Source organism: Panthera uncia, assembly GCF_023721935.1.
Source record: "Panthera uncia isolate 11264 chromosome A1 unlocalized genomic scaffold, Puncia_PCG_1.0 HiC_scaffold_17, whole genome shotgun sequence".
In the NCBI taxonomy this organism is placed as follows: domain Eukaryota; kingdom Metazoa; phylum Chordata; class Mammalia; order Carnivora; family Felidae; genus Panthera; species Panthera uncia.
Window position 1 is genome coordinate 30895906 of NW_026057577.1, and position 17635 is coordinate 30913540.

Below are 17635 nucleotides of genomic sequence, written 5' to 3' on the forward strand. Positions count from 1 at the left end.
CTCCAAATAATGTAGAGGGAGAACACAGTCTCCATTAGTGTGCTGGGAGCACAGTTTGTCCCAGCTCAGAAAGCTGACTGGTAAATCCTCAGAAATTTTGCAAACTGGTTGCTAAACACAGTGATTATTAAAAATTGAGTAGATTTTATCGAGAGTAGAGCATGCAACTCTTGATCTAGGGGTTGTGAGTTCAAGTCCCAGGATGGGTGTAGAGATTACTTCAAAATAAAATCTTAAAGGGTGCCTGAGTGGCTCATTTGGTTAAGTATCCGACTTTGGCTCAGGTCATGATCTTGCAGTTTATGAGTTCGAGCCCCACATCGGGCTCTGTGCTGACAGCTCAGAGCCTGGAACCTGCTCCAGATTCTGTGTCTTCCTCTCTCTCTCTCTGTCCCTTCCCCACTCACCCTCTGTCTCTCTCTCTCTCTCTCTCTCTCAATAAATAAACATTAAAATAAATTTTTTTAATAAAATAAAATCTTTAAAAAATTAAATTACATGAACAAATTATATTGAAAACAAAGATGACAAGTACTCAAAATTAATCTTTTCCGAATTATTTTCGACATTTTACTATTATCTATACTCTTAAGGTTATTTATATGTCTATTACACCTATATGATAGAATACTATATAATGATGTGACACTGTTCATTTCTTCCTAAGTCCATGATGGTAGTTTGAAATAGGCCATGGTGGGAGTATTTACACCATGGAAATCAACAAACACTACCAATCATGGCTCCTGTCACACCACAGCTGGTTGTTAAGCACTACTTACCAGCATGCCATTGGTTCAGAGACACTCTTGTCTTGTGACAGGCCCACTCTACCTCCCTGTCATCATCTCCTGTGGTCTTCAGATCCAGATTTCCCTTCCTGGAAAAGAAAAACCAAGAGTTGGATCATCACTTAAAAACTAATGAGAGAGGGACACCTGAGTGGCTTAGTCAGTTAAGTATCCAGCTTGGACTCAGGTCATGATCTTGTAGTCCGTGAGTTCAAGCCCTGTGTCGGTCTCTGTGCTGACAGCTCAGAGCCTGGAGCCTGCTTCAGATTCTGTGTCTCCCTCTCTATCTGTCCCTCCCCTGTTCTCTCTCTCTCTCAAAAATAAATAAACATTAAAAAAGAAAAAAAGAAAGAAAACTAATGAGATAAAGGGGCACCTGGGCAGCTCAGTCGGTTAAACAGCCAGCTCTTGGTTTCAGCTCAGATCACGATCTCAGGGTTCGTGAGTCTGAGCCCCACATCAGGCTCTGTGCTGACAGTGGCAGAGCCTGCTTGGGATTCTCTCTCTCCCTCTCTCTCTGTTCCTCCCCAGCTCTCTCACAGTCTCTCTCTCTCAAAATAAACTTTAAACAAACAAACAAAACAACTAATGAGATAGGATGGCTGGCTTAGTTGGTAGAGCATGGGACTCTCAACCTTTGATGGGAGCCTACTTAAACAGTCAAGCAAACAATTAATGAGACAATAGAGTTGGGGTTAAGGAAATGGATGCACAATGACTGTAAATGATTGGTAGACTCCAGTGTGGAGTGTCTATCTCTGGTTCATCTCTGTGTCCACATGAAGGACTTCCATCAGTCCAGCACAGGGATCTTATGTAGACATAGACCCAAAGCACTCTGAAGAAAGCATTGGTTGTTCTCTAGGTATCTGTCTTACAGATCTGTCCTGATGGCCAACTAAAGGATTCAAAGATAAATAAGATGAATCCATATGAAGAGCTAGGGAAGACAAGACTTCCCCATTTCTGGCCTATAATTACCTTGGGGACTAATAAATTTTGTAAACCTTAAAAGTAGGATTACAACATGTAGAAAGCTGGGGAAGTCTATAGAAGTCATTCATTGTTCAACATTTTCTGCATTCCCTCATTTTACGATGAAAAAACTGAGTCCACGTGGTAATAAATAGTTTACCCAAGGTTATACCACAAATTAGTGGCCAAAGCAGAAGGCTCCTAAGACCTGGGAGTAAAGTCCTTTCTTAACATTCTAAATTCCCATTGGAGAAATTATGTGAGCTTTGGAAAATCTGAGCGGAAATATACACAATGTTTGCACACAAAAAGCTCACTACCTTCTCCTGTTTCCTATAGGGGATACAGAAAAATAAGACCCAGGTGCTCACACACAGGAAGTGAATGTGGAGTCGTTCCTAAAACTCTTTCAAAGAGCATGGCGGGGACTACCTCAGGGCTAACGGTGCTCTGACCCAACAGTGGCACGGAAATCAACGCTGCTGTCTTAAGAAGGTAAAGTTAAACATTAGATTCTTTTTTTTTTTTAATTTTTTAAAATGCTTATTTATTTTTGAGAGGGAGAGAGACAGAGAGCAAGCAGGACAGTGGCAGAGAGAGAGGAAGACACAGAACCCGAAGCAGGTTCCAGGCTCTGAGCTGTTGGCACAGAGGCAATGTGGGGCTTGAACTCACGAACCATGAGATCATGACCTGAGCTGAAGCTGGACGCTTAACCGACTAAGCCACCCAGGCACCCCAGGCATTAGATTCTTGACTGGGGAAAGTAGGAGGCAAACTCAGTGGGCTTTTTCCAAGTGACTCAAGTCTCAGATACCTCTTTTCCCCAAGGAGAGAAGCCCACAAGCAAGCAGAGGAAGACAGTTAGTTGCTGGGCCAAGAGGCAGAGCTTTAGTTCATTAAGGACACTTTGCATTTGTGACATTCGCACCTATCCTCTTAGAAAAATGAAACAGAGGGCGCCTGGGTGGCGCAGTCGGTTAAGCGTCCGACTTCAGCCAGGTCACGATCTCGCGGTCCGTGAGTTCGAGCCCCGCGTCAGGCTCTGGGCTGATGGCTCGGAGCCTGGAGCCTGTTTCCGATTCTGTGTCTCCCTTTCTCTCTGCCCCTCCCCCGTTCATGCTCTGTCTCTCTCTGTCCCAAAAAAAAAAAAAAAAAAAAAAAAAAAAAAAAAAAAAAAAAAAAAAAAGAAAAATGAAACAGAAAAAAATATATATACAAATTAGGAGCCCAAATTTCTTATCATTAGATTCAGCATATCTAGAATTATTACATCAAAATGCTGTAAAAATTTCTAAACACTTTCATTTCTGTACTTAGGTAACAGGTAACAGTTCACACACTAACACCAATCCTAGCCCATACTTTGAGTGCACTGCCCTAACAAAAAAGCCTGATCACTTCTTGGCCCCTGGAGCTCCTTTGGTGGGGGGGAGTGCTTGAGCTCCCTTTCTCACCCAAATCAGGCACCAGAGGGCTGGGATGTGATCTAGATATTCAGGGTCACAGGGTGCTGAGTCAGGATGGTGCCTCCTCAGCCCTAGAAAAGAGTTTCACCAACCAAGTAGGAGCTCCACCCCTTCACTATGTGCCCAAACCTACCTAAATGGTGCCTCAGGTCCCTACTAGGGGCCACAATTTCTTTCATTCATTTGTTCATTCATTCATCTGTTCGCTCATCCAGGCATCATCTCAAGCACTAAAGTCAATCTAGAAGAGAGATTCCTGGGGTGCCTGGCTGGCTCAGTCAGTAGAACATGTAACTCTTGATCTCAGGGTCATGGGTTCAAGCCCCATGTTGGACATAGAGATTACTTAAAAAACAAAATAACAAAAAATAAAATAAAACAAAATTAAATTAAATTAAATTAAATTAAAAAATAAAATAAAATATTCTTGCCTAAGGAGCTGATGTCCTAGCAACAGACTGGTGTCAGAAGGGCATCAGTCCTGGGGTGCCTGGATGGCCCAGTCAGTTAAGCGTCTGACTTTGGCTCAGGTTATGATCTTGTGGTTTGTGAGTTCAAGCCCTGCGTCAGGCTCTGTGCTGACAGCTCCGAGTCTGCTTCAGATTCTGTCTCTCCCTCTCTCTCTCTGTCCCCTGCCAACTCGTGGTCTCTTTCTGTCTCTCTCGCTCTCTATCTCAAAAACAAAGAAAGAAAGTCATCAATCTTTTCAAATACAGCCCTGGGTGGCCCGAAGATTGATTCTCACATATAAAATGAAAGACCTTCTAGGAATGAAGGAAATTTACCAGAACTTACTTTGGTGGAATGTAATAGAAGGGCCTATTACAGAGATACCCTCTGAAGTGATCTGTTTCATGGTCCCATGATTCCATGACTTTACAGTCACCAAGGAAGGAGGTAGGAAAGGTGCATTCACTTACTTTGGGAAAATGAGTAGTAGAGGGTCCCCAGTAGGGTTCCTCTATAATTATTAATACTGGGGAAGAAGGCAGGACAAAGAACGAGGTCTCACTGACAGATGAGGACACTGTAGCTCTGAGGAATTGGTGACCTACCTTGAGGGTTAGGAACCTCATCTGCTCCAGCCTACAAGACTCTGAGAAACGAGCCATCCAGTAGGAAGAGACAAATCTGATTTATAGAGGAAAGAAACCTCAAGGGTAAGGAAAGGCTTCAGCCCTTCTGTCAGCCTGAGAGGGAAGAAGGGCTGGCAGGGCGGGGTGGGGCGGGGCTTTCCTTGGAGGTTTTGGGCTGAGTCCTTCCTTCCTGGTCCCCCATTGGGTCAGTGGCTCCTGCAGTCCTGCCAGTGAGGGACAAATGAGAAGAGCTGTTGATTTTTCCCCCTTGGCCATTCAGAATTTCCCCACGTAAATACTGAGAAAGACCCTGCCCTCTCCTCACTTCTCTGGAGTTGGCCCTGGGCTGGACCTGGTCCCCTGGGGGTGAGCAGGGCCATGGGAGACCTGTTTATGCTCAGGGTGGCTGTTGGCATATGTTATGCCACCTTCAGTGCCTCTGCCTGGTAAGTCCTTGCCCCCCCACCACCACTCCCCACCAAGGAAACCCCCATTATATCATCCCCATTCACCATTTGCCTCACTTTTTCTCTTTTTGATAGGTCAGTGAATAATTTCCTGATAACAGGCCCTAAGGTAGGATGGTCTCTGGCTTCTGTTTTTACCCATCTGGGTTCCTAAGGGAACTCTTTTGGGGAAAGAAAAGAGGGGAGGGGAGACAGATGGGGGAACCCATAAGTTTTCCTTAATGGAGAGCTAACCCATTTGAGTCCTGCCTGCTCCCCTGCTCCCCCCAGACAACCTGACCTGAGCCAGAGCTGAACTTCATAGCCCTTTTCCCTTTGCCAGGCCTATCTGACCTACACTACTAGTGTGGCCCTGGGTGCCCAGAGTGGCATTGAGGAGTGTAAGTTCCAATTTGCTTGGGAACGCTGGAACTGCCCGGAAAATGCTCTCCAGCTGTCCACTCACAACAGGTTGAGAAGTGGTAAGTTTGTGCACCTGCACAAGGGGGTATATGTGTATGGAGGTGGGTTTGCAGTATGTGTGTACGTTGTATGTATAACATATATATGCACAGTGAAATGAAAAAGTTATCAGTGAAAGGCTGATCTGCCATTTCCTTGCTGTGAAACCTTGAAATGAGTTACTTCCCCTCTCTTACCCCAGTTTTGTCATTTGGTCAATAAGGCCAGCTCTATTTAGGTCACCAGGAGTAATGAGGGCTAACAAAGCTGGCTTAGGAAAGAGAAAAGGACTTTTACTTCCTTCTGACATGAAGCGGGAGCCATGTAATAATCATAATGATCGTGGCTACCATTTATTGAGCTGGTATCTTACTAAACTCTTTAAAAAATCATTGTCCCATTTCATTTCCACACACTCCCCATTCTGAGTGTCTACTCCATGGGAAGATATTTCTCTTCGCCACTATCATCTTCTTTACTACTCCCCACCTCTTCTCAGGCACCTCTTTATTGTTTCTATATAAACAACTTTTATGCAAACTACTACACACAGTTAAAAACAGCTGCACTGGTGCATACACACACGCACACCTCCACATGAGACACAGCTCAGTGTGATCTTTCAGCATCTCTGTTGTTGGGATTTTATGACAGCTGGGCAGATGGGAAACTCCTCCAAGGCTGCAAACACAGAGTCCTTTCCCTATTTTTAATTCATGTAACTCAGTGCAAGGTAAGTGTATACAAACACACAAATATGGGCATGCATTTTAAAAATAGAGATTATTACATTTTATAGAAATACTTTTGGGGGCACCTGGGTGGCTCAGTCAGTTAAACATCCGACTTATTTTTTTTAAGGGTAATTTTAAAATTAAAAAAATTCTTTTTCACTGTTTATTTTTGAGAGAGAGACAGAGCACTAATGGGGGTGGGGCAGGAGAGAGGGAGACACAGAATCTGAAGCAGGCTCCAGGCTCTGAGCTGTCAGCACAGAGCCTAACACAGGGCTCAAACCCATGAAAACCCATGAACCACCAGATCATGACCTAAGCCAAAGTCAGACGCTTACCTGACTGAGCCACCCAGGCACCCCTATAATTTTTTTTAAGTTTATTCATTTTGAGAGAGCGAGTGAGCCAGGGAGGGGCAGAGAGAGAAGGAGTGATAGAGAATCCCAGGCAGGCTTCACACTGCTAGCATGGAGCCTGATATGGGCCTCAAACCCAAGAACCATGAGATCATGACCTGAGACGAAACCAAGAGTCAGACACCAGCTGAGTCACTCAGGCACCCCAAGCATCTGACTCTTGATCTCGGCTCAGGTCATGATCTCATGGTTTGTGAGTTCAAGCCCTTTATCGGGCTCGGTGCTAATGATGCAGATCCTGCGTGGGATTCTGTCTCTCCTTCTCTCTGCCCATTGCCTGTCTCTCTCTCTCTCTCTCTCTCTCTCTCTCTCTCTCTCTCTCTCTCCCCCTCTCTCTCAAAATACATAAATAAACAAACAAACAAACAAACTTAACAACAAAACAAAAAGAGATATTTTTGTATTCACCTCACTGAATCCTCACTGCCTGAGGACTAGAAGCAGTGGCTAATGAACAGAAGCCCAGGCTGGTTTTCAAGAGAGCAGGGTCTTGGTCCCAGTACAAGGGGTAAGGAGAGTGGCTTTGATCTCATCACTGTCTCTCTGGGCTTTACTTTCCCCATCTGTACATGGGGATGCTCATGTCTGTGTGAATGACAGTAAGGACGCTGGAAAGACACGCACTGTTCTCTCAAGTAGAAGAAAGAGTATCCTCTTCAACCCAAAGGGGGCAGGGGACAGGGGAGAGAAAGAGCATTGCTTTTCCAAAGCCTCTGCTTTTTTGGGTCATCAGAGCCCAAGTTTCCAGTCCCCTCTCTCTCTCCAAAGCCACCAGGGAGACTTCCTTCATTCATGCAATCAGCTCTGCTGGAGTCATGTACACCATTACCAAGAACTGTAGCATGGGTGACTTTGAAAACTGTGGCTGTGATGAGTCAAAAAACGGAAAAACAGGTAAGTTGTGCTCTCTGATGTGGGTGGGTAGAAGTGAGGGATGCAGAGCTACATTCAGGCTAAGGTCTTCCAGGAAAAGGTGGACACATTTCCCTCAAATCCCTAGATACTAGCAGCAACTTCTTGGTGGGAGGTCCTGAACCTATAGTCTCCCAAGAGTTGAGCCTGGGTCCCTGATTACAGGATCACCAAGTAGCATTGAACTCTAGAACTAACAAGGCATTTAGGAATTAGAAGGCCAAAGAGAGTTTAAAGCCAACCCTCATATTTCAGTCTGAGAACAGTTTGGCCATAATCCAGAGCTACTCAGTTACTTGTACACCATCTAAGAGAATCAGATTTGTCATTAATGAGGGAGGAGATGGCTCTAACAAGACTACTGTAAGATAATGGTACAGAATTCCAGAATGTTTGAGCTGCAATGAACCTCTGAGATCATCTAGGTCAGGCTCAGTATGCCTCCTTTACTGTGGGTATAGAAACTAACTGCCTAGAGATAGAAAGTACCTGAGGGTGAGCACTTGGCTTTGGGAAGAGGACCTCACCCACCCACCCTGAGCACCTCCACATCCCTGTTTCACCTGCAGCTATAGCTTTACACTCTTCTAGGGCTCTTGGGGGATGGTTAGCCAAAGTGACCTTGACTCTTCTGAAATTGACCAGGAATATGTGTGCAGAACTTACTCTTTCCTTATGTATAGGAGGTCATGGCTGGATCTGGGGAGGCTGCAGCGACAATGTGGAATTTGGGGAAAGGATCTCCAAACTCTTTGTGGACAGCCTGGAAAAGGGAAAGGATGCCAGAGCCCTGATGAATCTTCACAACAATAGGGCAGGCAGGCTGGTAGGTATAGGAGTCCACCAGTGAACTCTTAGTTTCAGTACTGGCAATAGCCTCACATCTGTACAGCTTACCAAGAGCTGTCTCATACCCATATGTCATCCATACAGCAGTTATCAGGACTGGGAGGGCTACCCCCAGTCTCTGAATGACAACACCAGTTCAGGCTGAGCCAAGTGGCTTGGCCAAGGCAATACAACTAACTAATAAGCGTCAGAACCAGGCAATAAACTCAGATCTTCTACTTTAGTCTTATCCCTAAACATTACGGTCTAGCCCCTTCCACAGGCAGGTTTCTGAGAACACAGAACAATATAGTACCAAAGCCTTGCTTCTATGACTTAAAATTTTACCCATTTCAACTGCATGTTCTAGGAAATTGATGGGGGTTTTCATCCAACCTGTGTCCTAAAATATGTCTGGGCTTCGAGGGATTGGGACTGATCTGGGCTTCTGTGGAGGGTCTATTCTACCCCAAAACTTCGATTATTCTGAACTCAAATCTGGAAACAAGTTGGATTTAGTGCTAAGAGCAGAAAAATTTCCCTTTGAACCTACATCTGGATGACCTAGTTGCCCAGGGCAAGGGTAAGAGGTTTTCAAGGCAATTAATTACACTCATGGGTAATTGCCTCAAGGGTAAGCGTTCAGACTGCAGGAGCTTCCCTCCCTCTGGGAGAGGACAAATCAAAACCCTTACAAATACTCCAGGTCCCACTTTCAAGACAATAACAGTGCCAATGATCATATTTTCCCCTTTACACAGTACTTTCTTGATCATTCTTATTCCAATGAGAGAGAGAAACAGGCTCAACAAGTGATGGAGTTGGGCCTAGAGCCCAAGGTTTCTGATTCCAGTAACCTCAACACTTGCCTGACTTTCCCGAAGAATACCCAAGGGAGCTTTAAAATTACCCACACTGGGGGCACCTGGGTGGCTCAGTCGGTTAAGCGGCCGACTTCGGGTCAGGTCATGATCTCACGGTCCGTGGGTTCGAGCCCCGCGTCGGGCTCTGTGCTGACAGCTCAGAGCCTGGAGCCTGTTTCAGATCCTGTGTCTCCCTCTCTCTGACCCTCCCCTGTTCATGCTCTATCTCTCCCTGTCTCAAAAATAAATAAAACGTTTAAAAAAAAAATTTAAAATCAACTACTTTAAAAAAAATAAATAAATAAAATAAAATTACCCACACTGAGGCCTTTATACCCCTGAACATTCCAATTGAGAAGATCTGAGGTGGGGCCCAAGAATAAGTGTTTTTCACAGGCCTCTCTAGTAATTCTGATGCCCTCCAAAGTTAAGAAGCTCAACTCTAAAATATTCCATTTAATTACTAGCCTTTGGTCTTCCCTACCCAGAGTCATTCTTTTTCGTTCTCTTTCTCTCTCTGAAGGCAGTGAGAGCCATTATGAAAAGGACCTGCAAATGTCATGGCATCTCTGGAAGCTGCAGTATCCAGACATGCTGGCTGCAGCTGGCTGACTTCCGGGAGATGGGAGACTACCTGAAGGCCAAGTACGAACGAGCCCTGAAAATCGAGATGGATAAGCGGCAGTTAAGGGCTGGGAACAGTGCTGAGGGCCACTGGGCACCCACTGAGGGATTCCTTCCTAGTGCAGAGGCTGAGCTGATCTTTTTGGAGGAATCACCAGATTACTGTACCCGCAATTCCAGCCTGGGCATCTATGGCACAGAAGGTCGGGAGTGTCTGCAGAATAGCCACAACACATCCAGGTGGGAGCAACGCAGCTGTGGGCGCTTGTGCACCGAGTGTGGCCTGCAGGTGGAGGAGAGAAGAACTGAGGCTATCAGCAGCTGTAACTGCAAATTCCAGTGGTGTTGCACAGTCAGGTGTGACCAGTGTAGGCATGTGGTAAACAAGTACTACTGCACAAGCTCCCCAGGCAGTGCTTGATAGCACCCCACTCAAATTCACTTGCTCAGTTGCATGACAATGGAAGCGGACACAGCTTCTTTCACAGAGAGAGTGAATTCGAAAACAACTGGAACATCACAGGGTTGGCCTGTAGTCGTCTTCATATCTACTATTCATGGGGGGAATGGAGGCCCAAGGTTATACAGCATATTCTCCACAGAGTTGAAATTGGAACCTGGGGATTCTAACTTGGGCAGACCCCATTTCATCTTTCTTGTAAGTTATTTCCTGGTCTTTGTGCCTGTACTTTTGCAGCTTGTTAAAGGGGAGTTTGGTTTGGGGGTCATATCCAGAAGGACCCTCAAAGTACTTGTTGCTGTAAGTTTCAAATCACATCCAACCCAGCTGTGCTGCTGAGAATCAGAGGGAATCAAAGAGTTCTGACAAGACTCCTGAAGGAGCAACCTTCCCCTGTGCTTTCTGGCTCCAGGAAGACCAACTATATGTTCATGAAGACAAATAAGTGGGGCAGAGACCTTATATCTGCCCAGTGGGAGGTTTTTAGGGTGTTGAGTTTTTCATCTGAGTATGCACTTTTATAAAGTTCTCAGGGGGCTTGACTGGCTCAGTCAATAGAGCATGTGACTGTTGATCTTGGAGTTTTGAGTTCAAGCCCTACATTGCATGTAGAGCTTACTTAAAAAAAAAAAAAATTCTTCTCATAAAACCCTGGGGAAACCAGGACCCCAACATAAGCTGAGGACTTTTCCAGCTCAGAAACCATCTCTCTAGCCATAGAAAAAGGATGGTCACAGTAAGTGGACAGGTGACTCCAAAGTTACCTAGACAAGTCTCCTCCTGCCCCAATCATGCACCCAAAGAGGGATTTTTTCCCCCCAAAGAGCTGTAAAATGACTGTTTTGTTATTTTCCCAGATTGGGAATTCAACTTCATTTTGCAATAAATGCTAAAATATATATCAATCTGAGACCTTTTATTTCTCTCTTTGGAAACCTTAGGATAAGAAAGGGAATGGGAAACCCTGCTTCTATATTCCAATTATACACAAGGCTAAGGGGAAAATGGAAATATCCAACCCCCTTGATATAAGTGTTTGAGAGAGAATAAAATTGAGGACCAGGAACTGGCCAATAAGAAAATAATCCAGACTCCTAGATTTAGAAGGTATTACCCTTAATACAATCTAAGAAACTTGAGGAACAAGGAAGCCCTTTCAACTTGAACCATACTCAAAGTGTGTTTGTGCTTTTAAACTTGGGCTTCCTGGGGTATCTGTATGCCTCAGGGAGAACGTGGGCAAGAGACTAGGAAAGTTATGGATTCTATCTTCTTCATTTGCACTTCTACATCTTCCAGTGGCAAACTTTGGAGAAGGAGCTCCTGAGGGCTCAACAACTGATCTCCTAAACCTGAGCATCTCAGCTTTAGGAGTCTCCCCTCTGTGCAAAGGCCAACCACCCTGCAGGGAGGAGGTATTTCAGATATGTTGAATAAACAAGTGAAATGAACGATCACCAAGAATGGAAAAACATTCTCAGCTTAATGTTTTAAATCAGAAAACAATTGGGGTGCCTGGGTGGCTCAATCAGTTAAGCTTCACCAAAGTCAGGTCATGATCTCATGGCTAGGATCCTGAGTTCAAGTCCTGCGTCAGGCTCTCTGCTATCAGCACAGAGCCTGCTTCAGATCCTGTCTCCTCCCCTCTCTCTGCCCCTCCTCTGTTCTTTCTCTCTCAAAAATAAATAAACATCAAAAAAATAAATTAGAAAACAATTTAAATGTTCAACAGTAGGGCAAACTAGTTAAATCATGGCCCCACAATGAAATTATCAACCATTAAAATAATATTCTCGAGAAATACTTAGTAACATGAGAAACACACATGGTATATTAAATGAATAAAATTAATCATAAAACAGCATGTTGAGGATAACGCAATTTTGTTTTTAAAAATATGAAAATACTCGGGCACCTGTCTGGCTCAGGTGACAGAGCACATGACTCCTGATCTTGGGGTTGGGAGTTCAAGCCCCACACTGGGCATAGAACTTATGTTTAAAAATGTGAAAATATTTGCTATCATATAATACCAACATAGAGAGATTTGTTTTCCTTTTTGGGTTTTTCTGTATTTTTACACTTGTCTACAAAAAACCAAATATTTTTCTTATCAAAAAATAATGAGTTATTGGGGCACCTGGCTGGCTCAGTTGGTAGAACATGCAACTCTTGATGTCAGGATTATGAGTTAGTGCTCCCTTAAAAAAATAAGTACTTAAAAAATACTTGCCATAAAATACTTTTTTAAAAAAAGAATGAGGGGCGCCTGGGTGGCTCAGTCAGTTAAGCGTCCGACCTCAGCTCAGGTCACGATCTCGCGGTCCATGAGTTCGAGCCCCGCATCAGGCTCTGGGCTGATGGCTCAGAGCCTGGAGCCTGCTTCCGATTCTGTGTCTCCCTCTCTCTCTGCCCCTCCCCCGTTCATGCTCTGTCTCTCTCTGTCTCAAAAATAAATAAACTTTAAAAACAAAACAAAAAAGAATGAGAGGTGTCTGGATGGCTTAGTTGGTTAAGCGTTTGACTTTGGTTCTGGTCATGATCTCACAGTTTGTGAGTTCGAGCCCCACATTGGGCTCCGTGCTGACAGCTAGGAGGCTGAAGCCTGCTTCAGATATGGTGTCTCCTTCTCTTTCTGCCCCCCATCCCCACCTGCTCACACTCTGTCTGTCTCTCTCTCTCTCAAAAATAAACATTAGAAAAAATTTTTAAATTACTAATTTTTTAAAATGCCAACAAGAAATAACCCACCTTTTCTTTCTTTTTCTTTGTTTCTTTGTTTCTTTGTTTCTTTGTTTCTTTGTTTGTTTCTTTCTTTCTTTCAGTAAAAAAGGAAGGTGAAATATTCCTTTTGGTGCGTTTACAACTACCATAGATGCCAGAGACAAGGAGAAATCCATAAAGTGCAGCCTATGTCAAGGAAAGGGAAGATTTCCTTTACCTCTGTCCTAAGGAAGTTTACAGAAAGACACTACAGTTAGTGACACAGGAAATGTGTGTGTGTTGGTAGTGGAAAGGGGAGCAAGACACTAAGCACAAAAATTATGGTGAAGAAATAGGTAACCAAAACAATAGTACCCTGGGGCTCAGGGGAAAAAAAAATTATAAAACGATCTGGCCTTGATGTCAATCCTTTAATACACATAGATGCCAAAGTGTCCATTATGAAACCTGAGTTGTGACACTGTGCTAGGGAAATGAACAAACTAGATATTCTCCCTTCATTCCTAACTGAATCTCCATCCAAAGGACCCAGGTACCTACCTGATGCTTTGACATTTTCCCCCCAGGACCTCCCCGAGGTTCCCAAATAATCCTGAAGTGGGGGGGGGCGGGATTCAAAAACAAAACAATTCCCACTGCCCTGTACAAACATGATCATTCAAGAGGAGCATGCCTTGTGTTTTCTGTGGCTTTATATCTGAGGTTTTCACAGAACAACTGAGAATTCCTACTTCCCCAAAAAGCTCATAGTCTCGCTCCTTCCAAGCCTCTTCCATCCTCATTCATCTTACTTTCATGGCAATCAATCACATCAACCAATCTTCCCACATAGACCCTGAGCCAGGAACTAAAGGAATTTAGATTCTCTACATCCATCACCTTCCTGTCAGGGATTCATTCCAAGGCATTACAGTGTTATTCAGATTCACTAGTTACAACCCTACACTCCTTCCCTTTTGGCTTGTCCTTAACAAACTGGCTATCATTAAGGTGACAAAACAGTAAAACTCCTATGTTCAATAGGTTCAGGGCTCAAGACAGGGAGATTGGCCACAGTCTATGGTAGGTCTTGAAAACCTATTGAAAAAGGAATCAACTCAATAAGGGAATCCTGTCCATGAGCCTATTTGCATATTTCAGATCCAGGCACTTCTTCACATGGCCTGGAGAATAGAAGCCTGTATTTTCTCAGTCTGGATTAAAGGAAAATATGCTTATGTTTGCCAAGCCCCTCTCACCTCATCTCTGCTACTCTCCCTCTCACCTCCTTTCTCCTCTCCTCCTCCTGGTCCTCATTCTTGTCCTAGTTCTCCTTCCTATCTGACCTTTGCCATGGGTAGAATCAGGGGCTTCTAAGAAAACCATGAGGCTTGTTCCTAGAGTCTCCTAGGGTCCCCTGCCAATCTCCTCAGGGCTTGCTAGGGCTTCCTTGTAACAGTATGGTAAAAAGAAAGTACTTGACCCACTAAGTGTCAAGTATCTATTATATCCTTCAATCCTGGGAACAATCCAATTAGAGAGTTACAATTATTCCCTTCTTATTACTGAGGAAACTGGTTCAGAGAGGTTAAGCACCTAACCTAAAAAAAAAGAGGGGGGGGGGGGGGGGGGTGAATATGAATTCACGCCACTATCACACAAACCAAACCCATACGCTTTCTTTACACCACTTAGGCTCTGGAAGCCCAGGGATCTCTGGTGACATTCTTAACTGTTTTGACAGCTTTGTAGAATGACTACCATTCATATGCAGTGAAAGGTGTCCTCTTCTTCCCTCTTCTGCAAGTAGGAGAATTAAATTTCTCAGCCCTTCTCCAGAATGTAGAAACCTAACTTTTGACTTGCAAAGGCCTTCCTTAGAATGATAAAGCAAGATAGCCTGACTCCTGCTGACTTGGGAGGGCAGAATCCTGGTTTGCTAGGGGGTACTCAAAGAAAAATGCTAACAGTTATGGTCTATATTAGAGGTCAAAGTTTCAAAGGAATGTCAAAGGAGGAGTGTTTATTTTAGAGGGTCGAGGAAGGAAAAACAGGATCCAGAGAAAGACAAATTTCTAGCCCCAGATCACAAACTACTTACAATAATTAATCACAAAAGACAGAGAGAGACTGGGCCCAGATACAGATGTTTGGATTGAGGGGAAATGAAATGAAAGCACAGACCAGAGCAAAGGCTTCAGGAGAAGTTAAAGACCTTTGAGTAGGACTATAGCTCTAAACTAGCTAATCCTGCTGCATTCCCTAACAAACAGGGGAATGTTGGGTTCAGAGGAAGAAAGTAACCTGCCCAGGGTCACCAAATGAGATAAGTAAAGAGGTAACACGAGACTCCAAGGCCCTGAACATTCTCCACAGTTGGTGCTCTGCCTACCCTGACAGAATGCCCTTTTCATCAGAAAAGGGATGTTTGGTGACCAGTGGAAGCAATGGGGAAATTAGGCCAAGGCTCCAGGAAGCCTCAGACCACATTAGGCCAGTAAAGGAGTAGGGAGACCAGATAGGGGAATAGAGGACTTAGGTAAGGGAAAAGGCCTGGTGGTGCACCAGGAACCCAAATTCATTCCCACATTCCTCTCTGATTCACAGTTAACTGTGCAAACCTATGTTGGGACTCAGAGGTATTGAGGTCCCTTATCATTTCTTCACCAGGAGCTTCTTGCAGTCTATACGAGATCACTTGATTCAGCCATGTGCTTCTTAACAGAAGAGTTCCTAATCAAACACCTAAGGAGGAGCATACTGTACACTCTTGAAAGACCATCAAGGGGGAAGGAAGCCAGTCCTTCCTTTCCTGTGATAAACTGCTTATCAGTTGCTGCAGGTCTAACCTGAATCAGCACTGCTTTATTTTAAGCCCACCAAATCTTCTAGGATCTCTCATTATGAACCAGGCCTTCAAACTCTCCTTTTCTCCAAGCTAAATAAACCTAATAACTCCAGTTTCTCACTAGTTCTCTCTCACACTCTTTTTCCCAGACTATCTTCAAATGCACCAAATTTAGTCTTCTATGAATAGGTAAGCGGGATACAAACCACATATCCTTCTCAAGTCTCACTGCCATATCCTCTTTGCCCTCAAGTATCTGAAGAATCTACCTATTCTCTGCCAACATAGCACTTTGCCCCTTCAGGCCCTATTTGCATTTCTCCATAACCCAAATTCATTTCTAACCCCCTTCATTTCAGCCAAGTAGCCTTGGTTCTCATCTCCATCAGCTGACACCTCAAGCAGCAAAGTCCTCCATAGCAAGGGGCTTGCAGTGGCACAGGGGCAAGAACATAAACTAACAATCAGGACACACTTTTTTCTCTGCTCTCACCCTTGGAGAACTTACCTACTCTAAAATTCCAGTTTTGTTTCTCTGCTGATGATTCCTAAATCACCACCTCTGTATAAATTCTAGGCACCACAGCTCTATTGTTTCTTACCATTTCTACCAGAGGGACAGTGGTGACTTTCTCTTATGACTTCTGTTTCTGTCAAGTGGTATAAGGAAACTTTGAGGGACTGAGGATTATTCCTGAATCTTCCCAGACTCAACTTTTCATACTTAATCATCTTCCTTTGGTTTGCCTTCCAAATCTATTCCCTTCTCTTCATTGCCTTTGCCTCCAGTGGACTAACACTTGTACTGTGTAGATGAATTTTGCACTCAATAATTTGTATCTTGCTTCTCAACTCTCTATTTAACTCATTGTTACCACATTTATCTTACTAATATACTACATTCAGTTCATCATCATTTGATCAAAAAACAAAACAAACAAGGACACCTGGCTGGCTCAGTTGGTAGAGCATGCAACTCTTGATCTTGGGGTTGGGAGTTCAAGTCCCACGTTGGAACATAGATTGTACTTGAAATAAAATTTTTAAACCTTTTTTAAAAAAAGAAACATGCAATGTCCTAGAGAATAAAATCCCAGTTCTTTGGCCTACGTTTGAAGTGTCCTAAACTAGACAATATCCCACAGTAAACATTTAAAAATTTTTTCTATACATACATTCTCATAAAAAATATGTTTTTGATGAAAAAATTCAAAAATTCAAACAATTTAGAAGTAAATAGATCAGAAAGTGAATAATCAGCTTTACTCCCTTCTTTTTCCAAGCCACTGCCCTTCCTACAGGTCAACTGCTCCTAACTTGCTTTTCCAATTTTATCCTTTGCTTCCTCAGCTCCAGCCAGACCAAGTCATGACAGTTCCTCACATATAGCATTCCCATGCAACTTCTGTGTCCCACTGGAGACCATCTTCTTTCTCCCTGAAATACTTTTGCCCTAACTATTGACTCTCCCTCTCCAAATACTCTGTCCTTAAGGTTTATTAGCTGCTCTTTGAAATTGCCTGCCAATTATTTGATAGAATCTAAATATCGCTACCTATGATATCTAGGCATTATGTCTTTTTCTATGTCTCAACAAGAGGGCTGACAAATCTCCTCCTTGGAGGTAGAACCATGTTACCACCTCTCAGTGCCTCTGTAAGACTCTCACAACACTCTGCATGTGGTGGGTGATTACTGTTCTCCTGACATTAAATAGTTCATGGAATCTCAGAGAAAGGAGACCTAAGTCATCTCCTAGAACCCTCTCACCTTGCAAAAGAGGAAAGTAATTTGTTCACGGTTATTTGCCTATAGGTAAAAGTCAAGATGAAGATAGATCTCATGTCTCCTAATTCCAAGTTCAAGCAAACCCTAGGTCTTTTGCTCTGGGGTGGATCCATACTATTCTCAAAACTAACTAGTGGGGCAATAACTCAGATAGGTAACTGATGGGCGAGGGCTTGGGTGTGCTATGTGAAATTAAAAAATTTTTTTTAATAACAAGAAGAAAAGAGGGGTGCCTGGGTG

The 17635-nt window shown here is 43.7% G+C and overlaps 1 protein-coding gene across 2 annotated transcripts; it reads left to right on the forward strand.

Moving 5' to 3' along the window:
• The first annotated feature begins 2111 nt into the window (after positions 1 to 2111).
• WNT8A (Wnt family member 8A) lies at positions 2112 to 10879 on the forward strand. Of its 2 annotated transcripts, XM_049649253.1 has the most exons (6): positions 4690 to 4757; positions 4854 to 4887; positions 5101 to 5239; positions 7138 to 7263; positions 7965 to 8107; positions 9496 to 10879. In XM_049649253.1, the coding sequence occupies exons 1-6, from the start codon at positions 4690 to 4692 to the stop codon at positions 10015 to 10017; spliced, it is 1032 nt and encodes a 343-aa protein (XP_049505210.1). In that variant the 3' UTR covers positions 10018 to 10879. The 2 variants fall into 2 exon arrangements, 1 of the variants encoding a protein (XP_049505210.1); XR_007461711.1 differs by lacking the exons at positions 4690 to 4757; positions 5101 to 5239; positions 7138 to 7263; positions 7965 to 8107; positions 9496 to 10879 and adding an exon at positions 2112 to 2261 and having other exon boundaries at positions 4854 to 4888.
• The last annotated feature ends 6756 nt before the right edge of the window (positions 10880 to 17635 follow it).

Bases quoted from the DNA above. Each gene is read 5' to 3' on its own strand.
- WNT8A (XM_049649253.1), top strand. From the start codon at position 4,690: ATGGGAGACCTGTTTATGCTCAGGGTGGCTGTTGGCATATGTTATGCC. The intron at 4,758-4,853 runs GTAAGTCCTTGC...TCTTTTTGATAG, and splicing joins ACCTTCAGTGCCTCTGCCTG to GTCAGTGAATAATTTCCTGA. The intron at 7,264-7,964 runs GTAAGTTGTGCT...CCTTATGTATAG, and splicing joins GTCAAAAAACGGAAAAACAG to GAGGTCATGGCTGGATCTGG.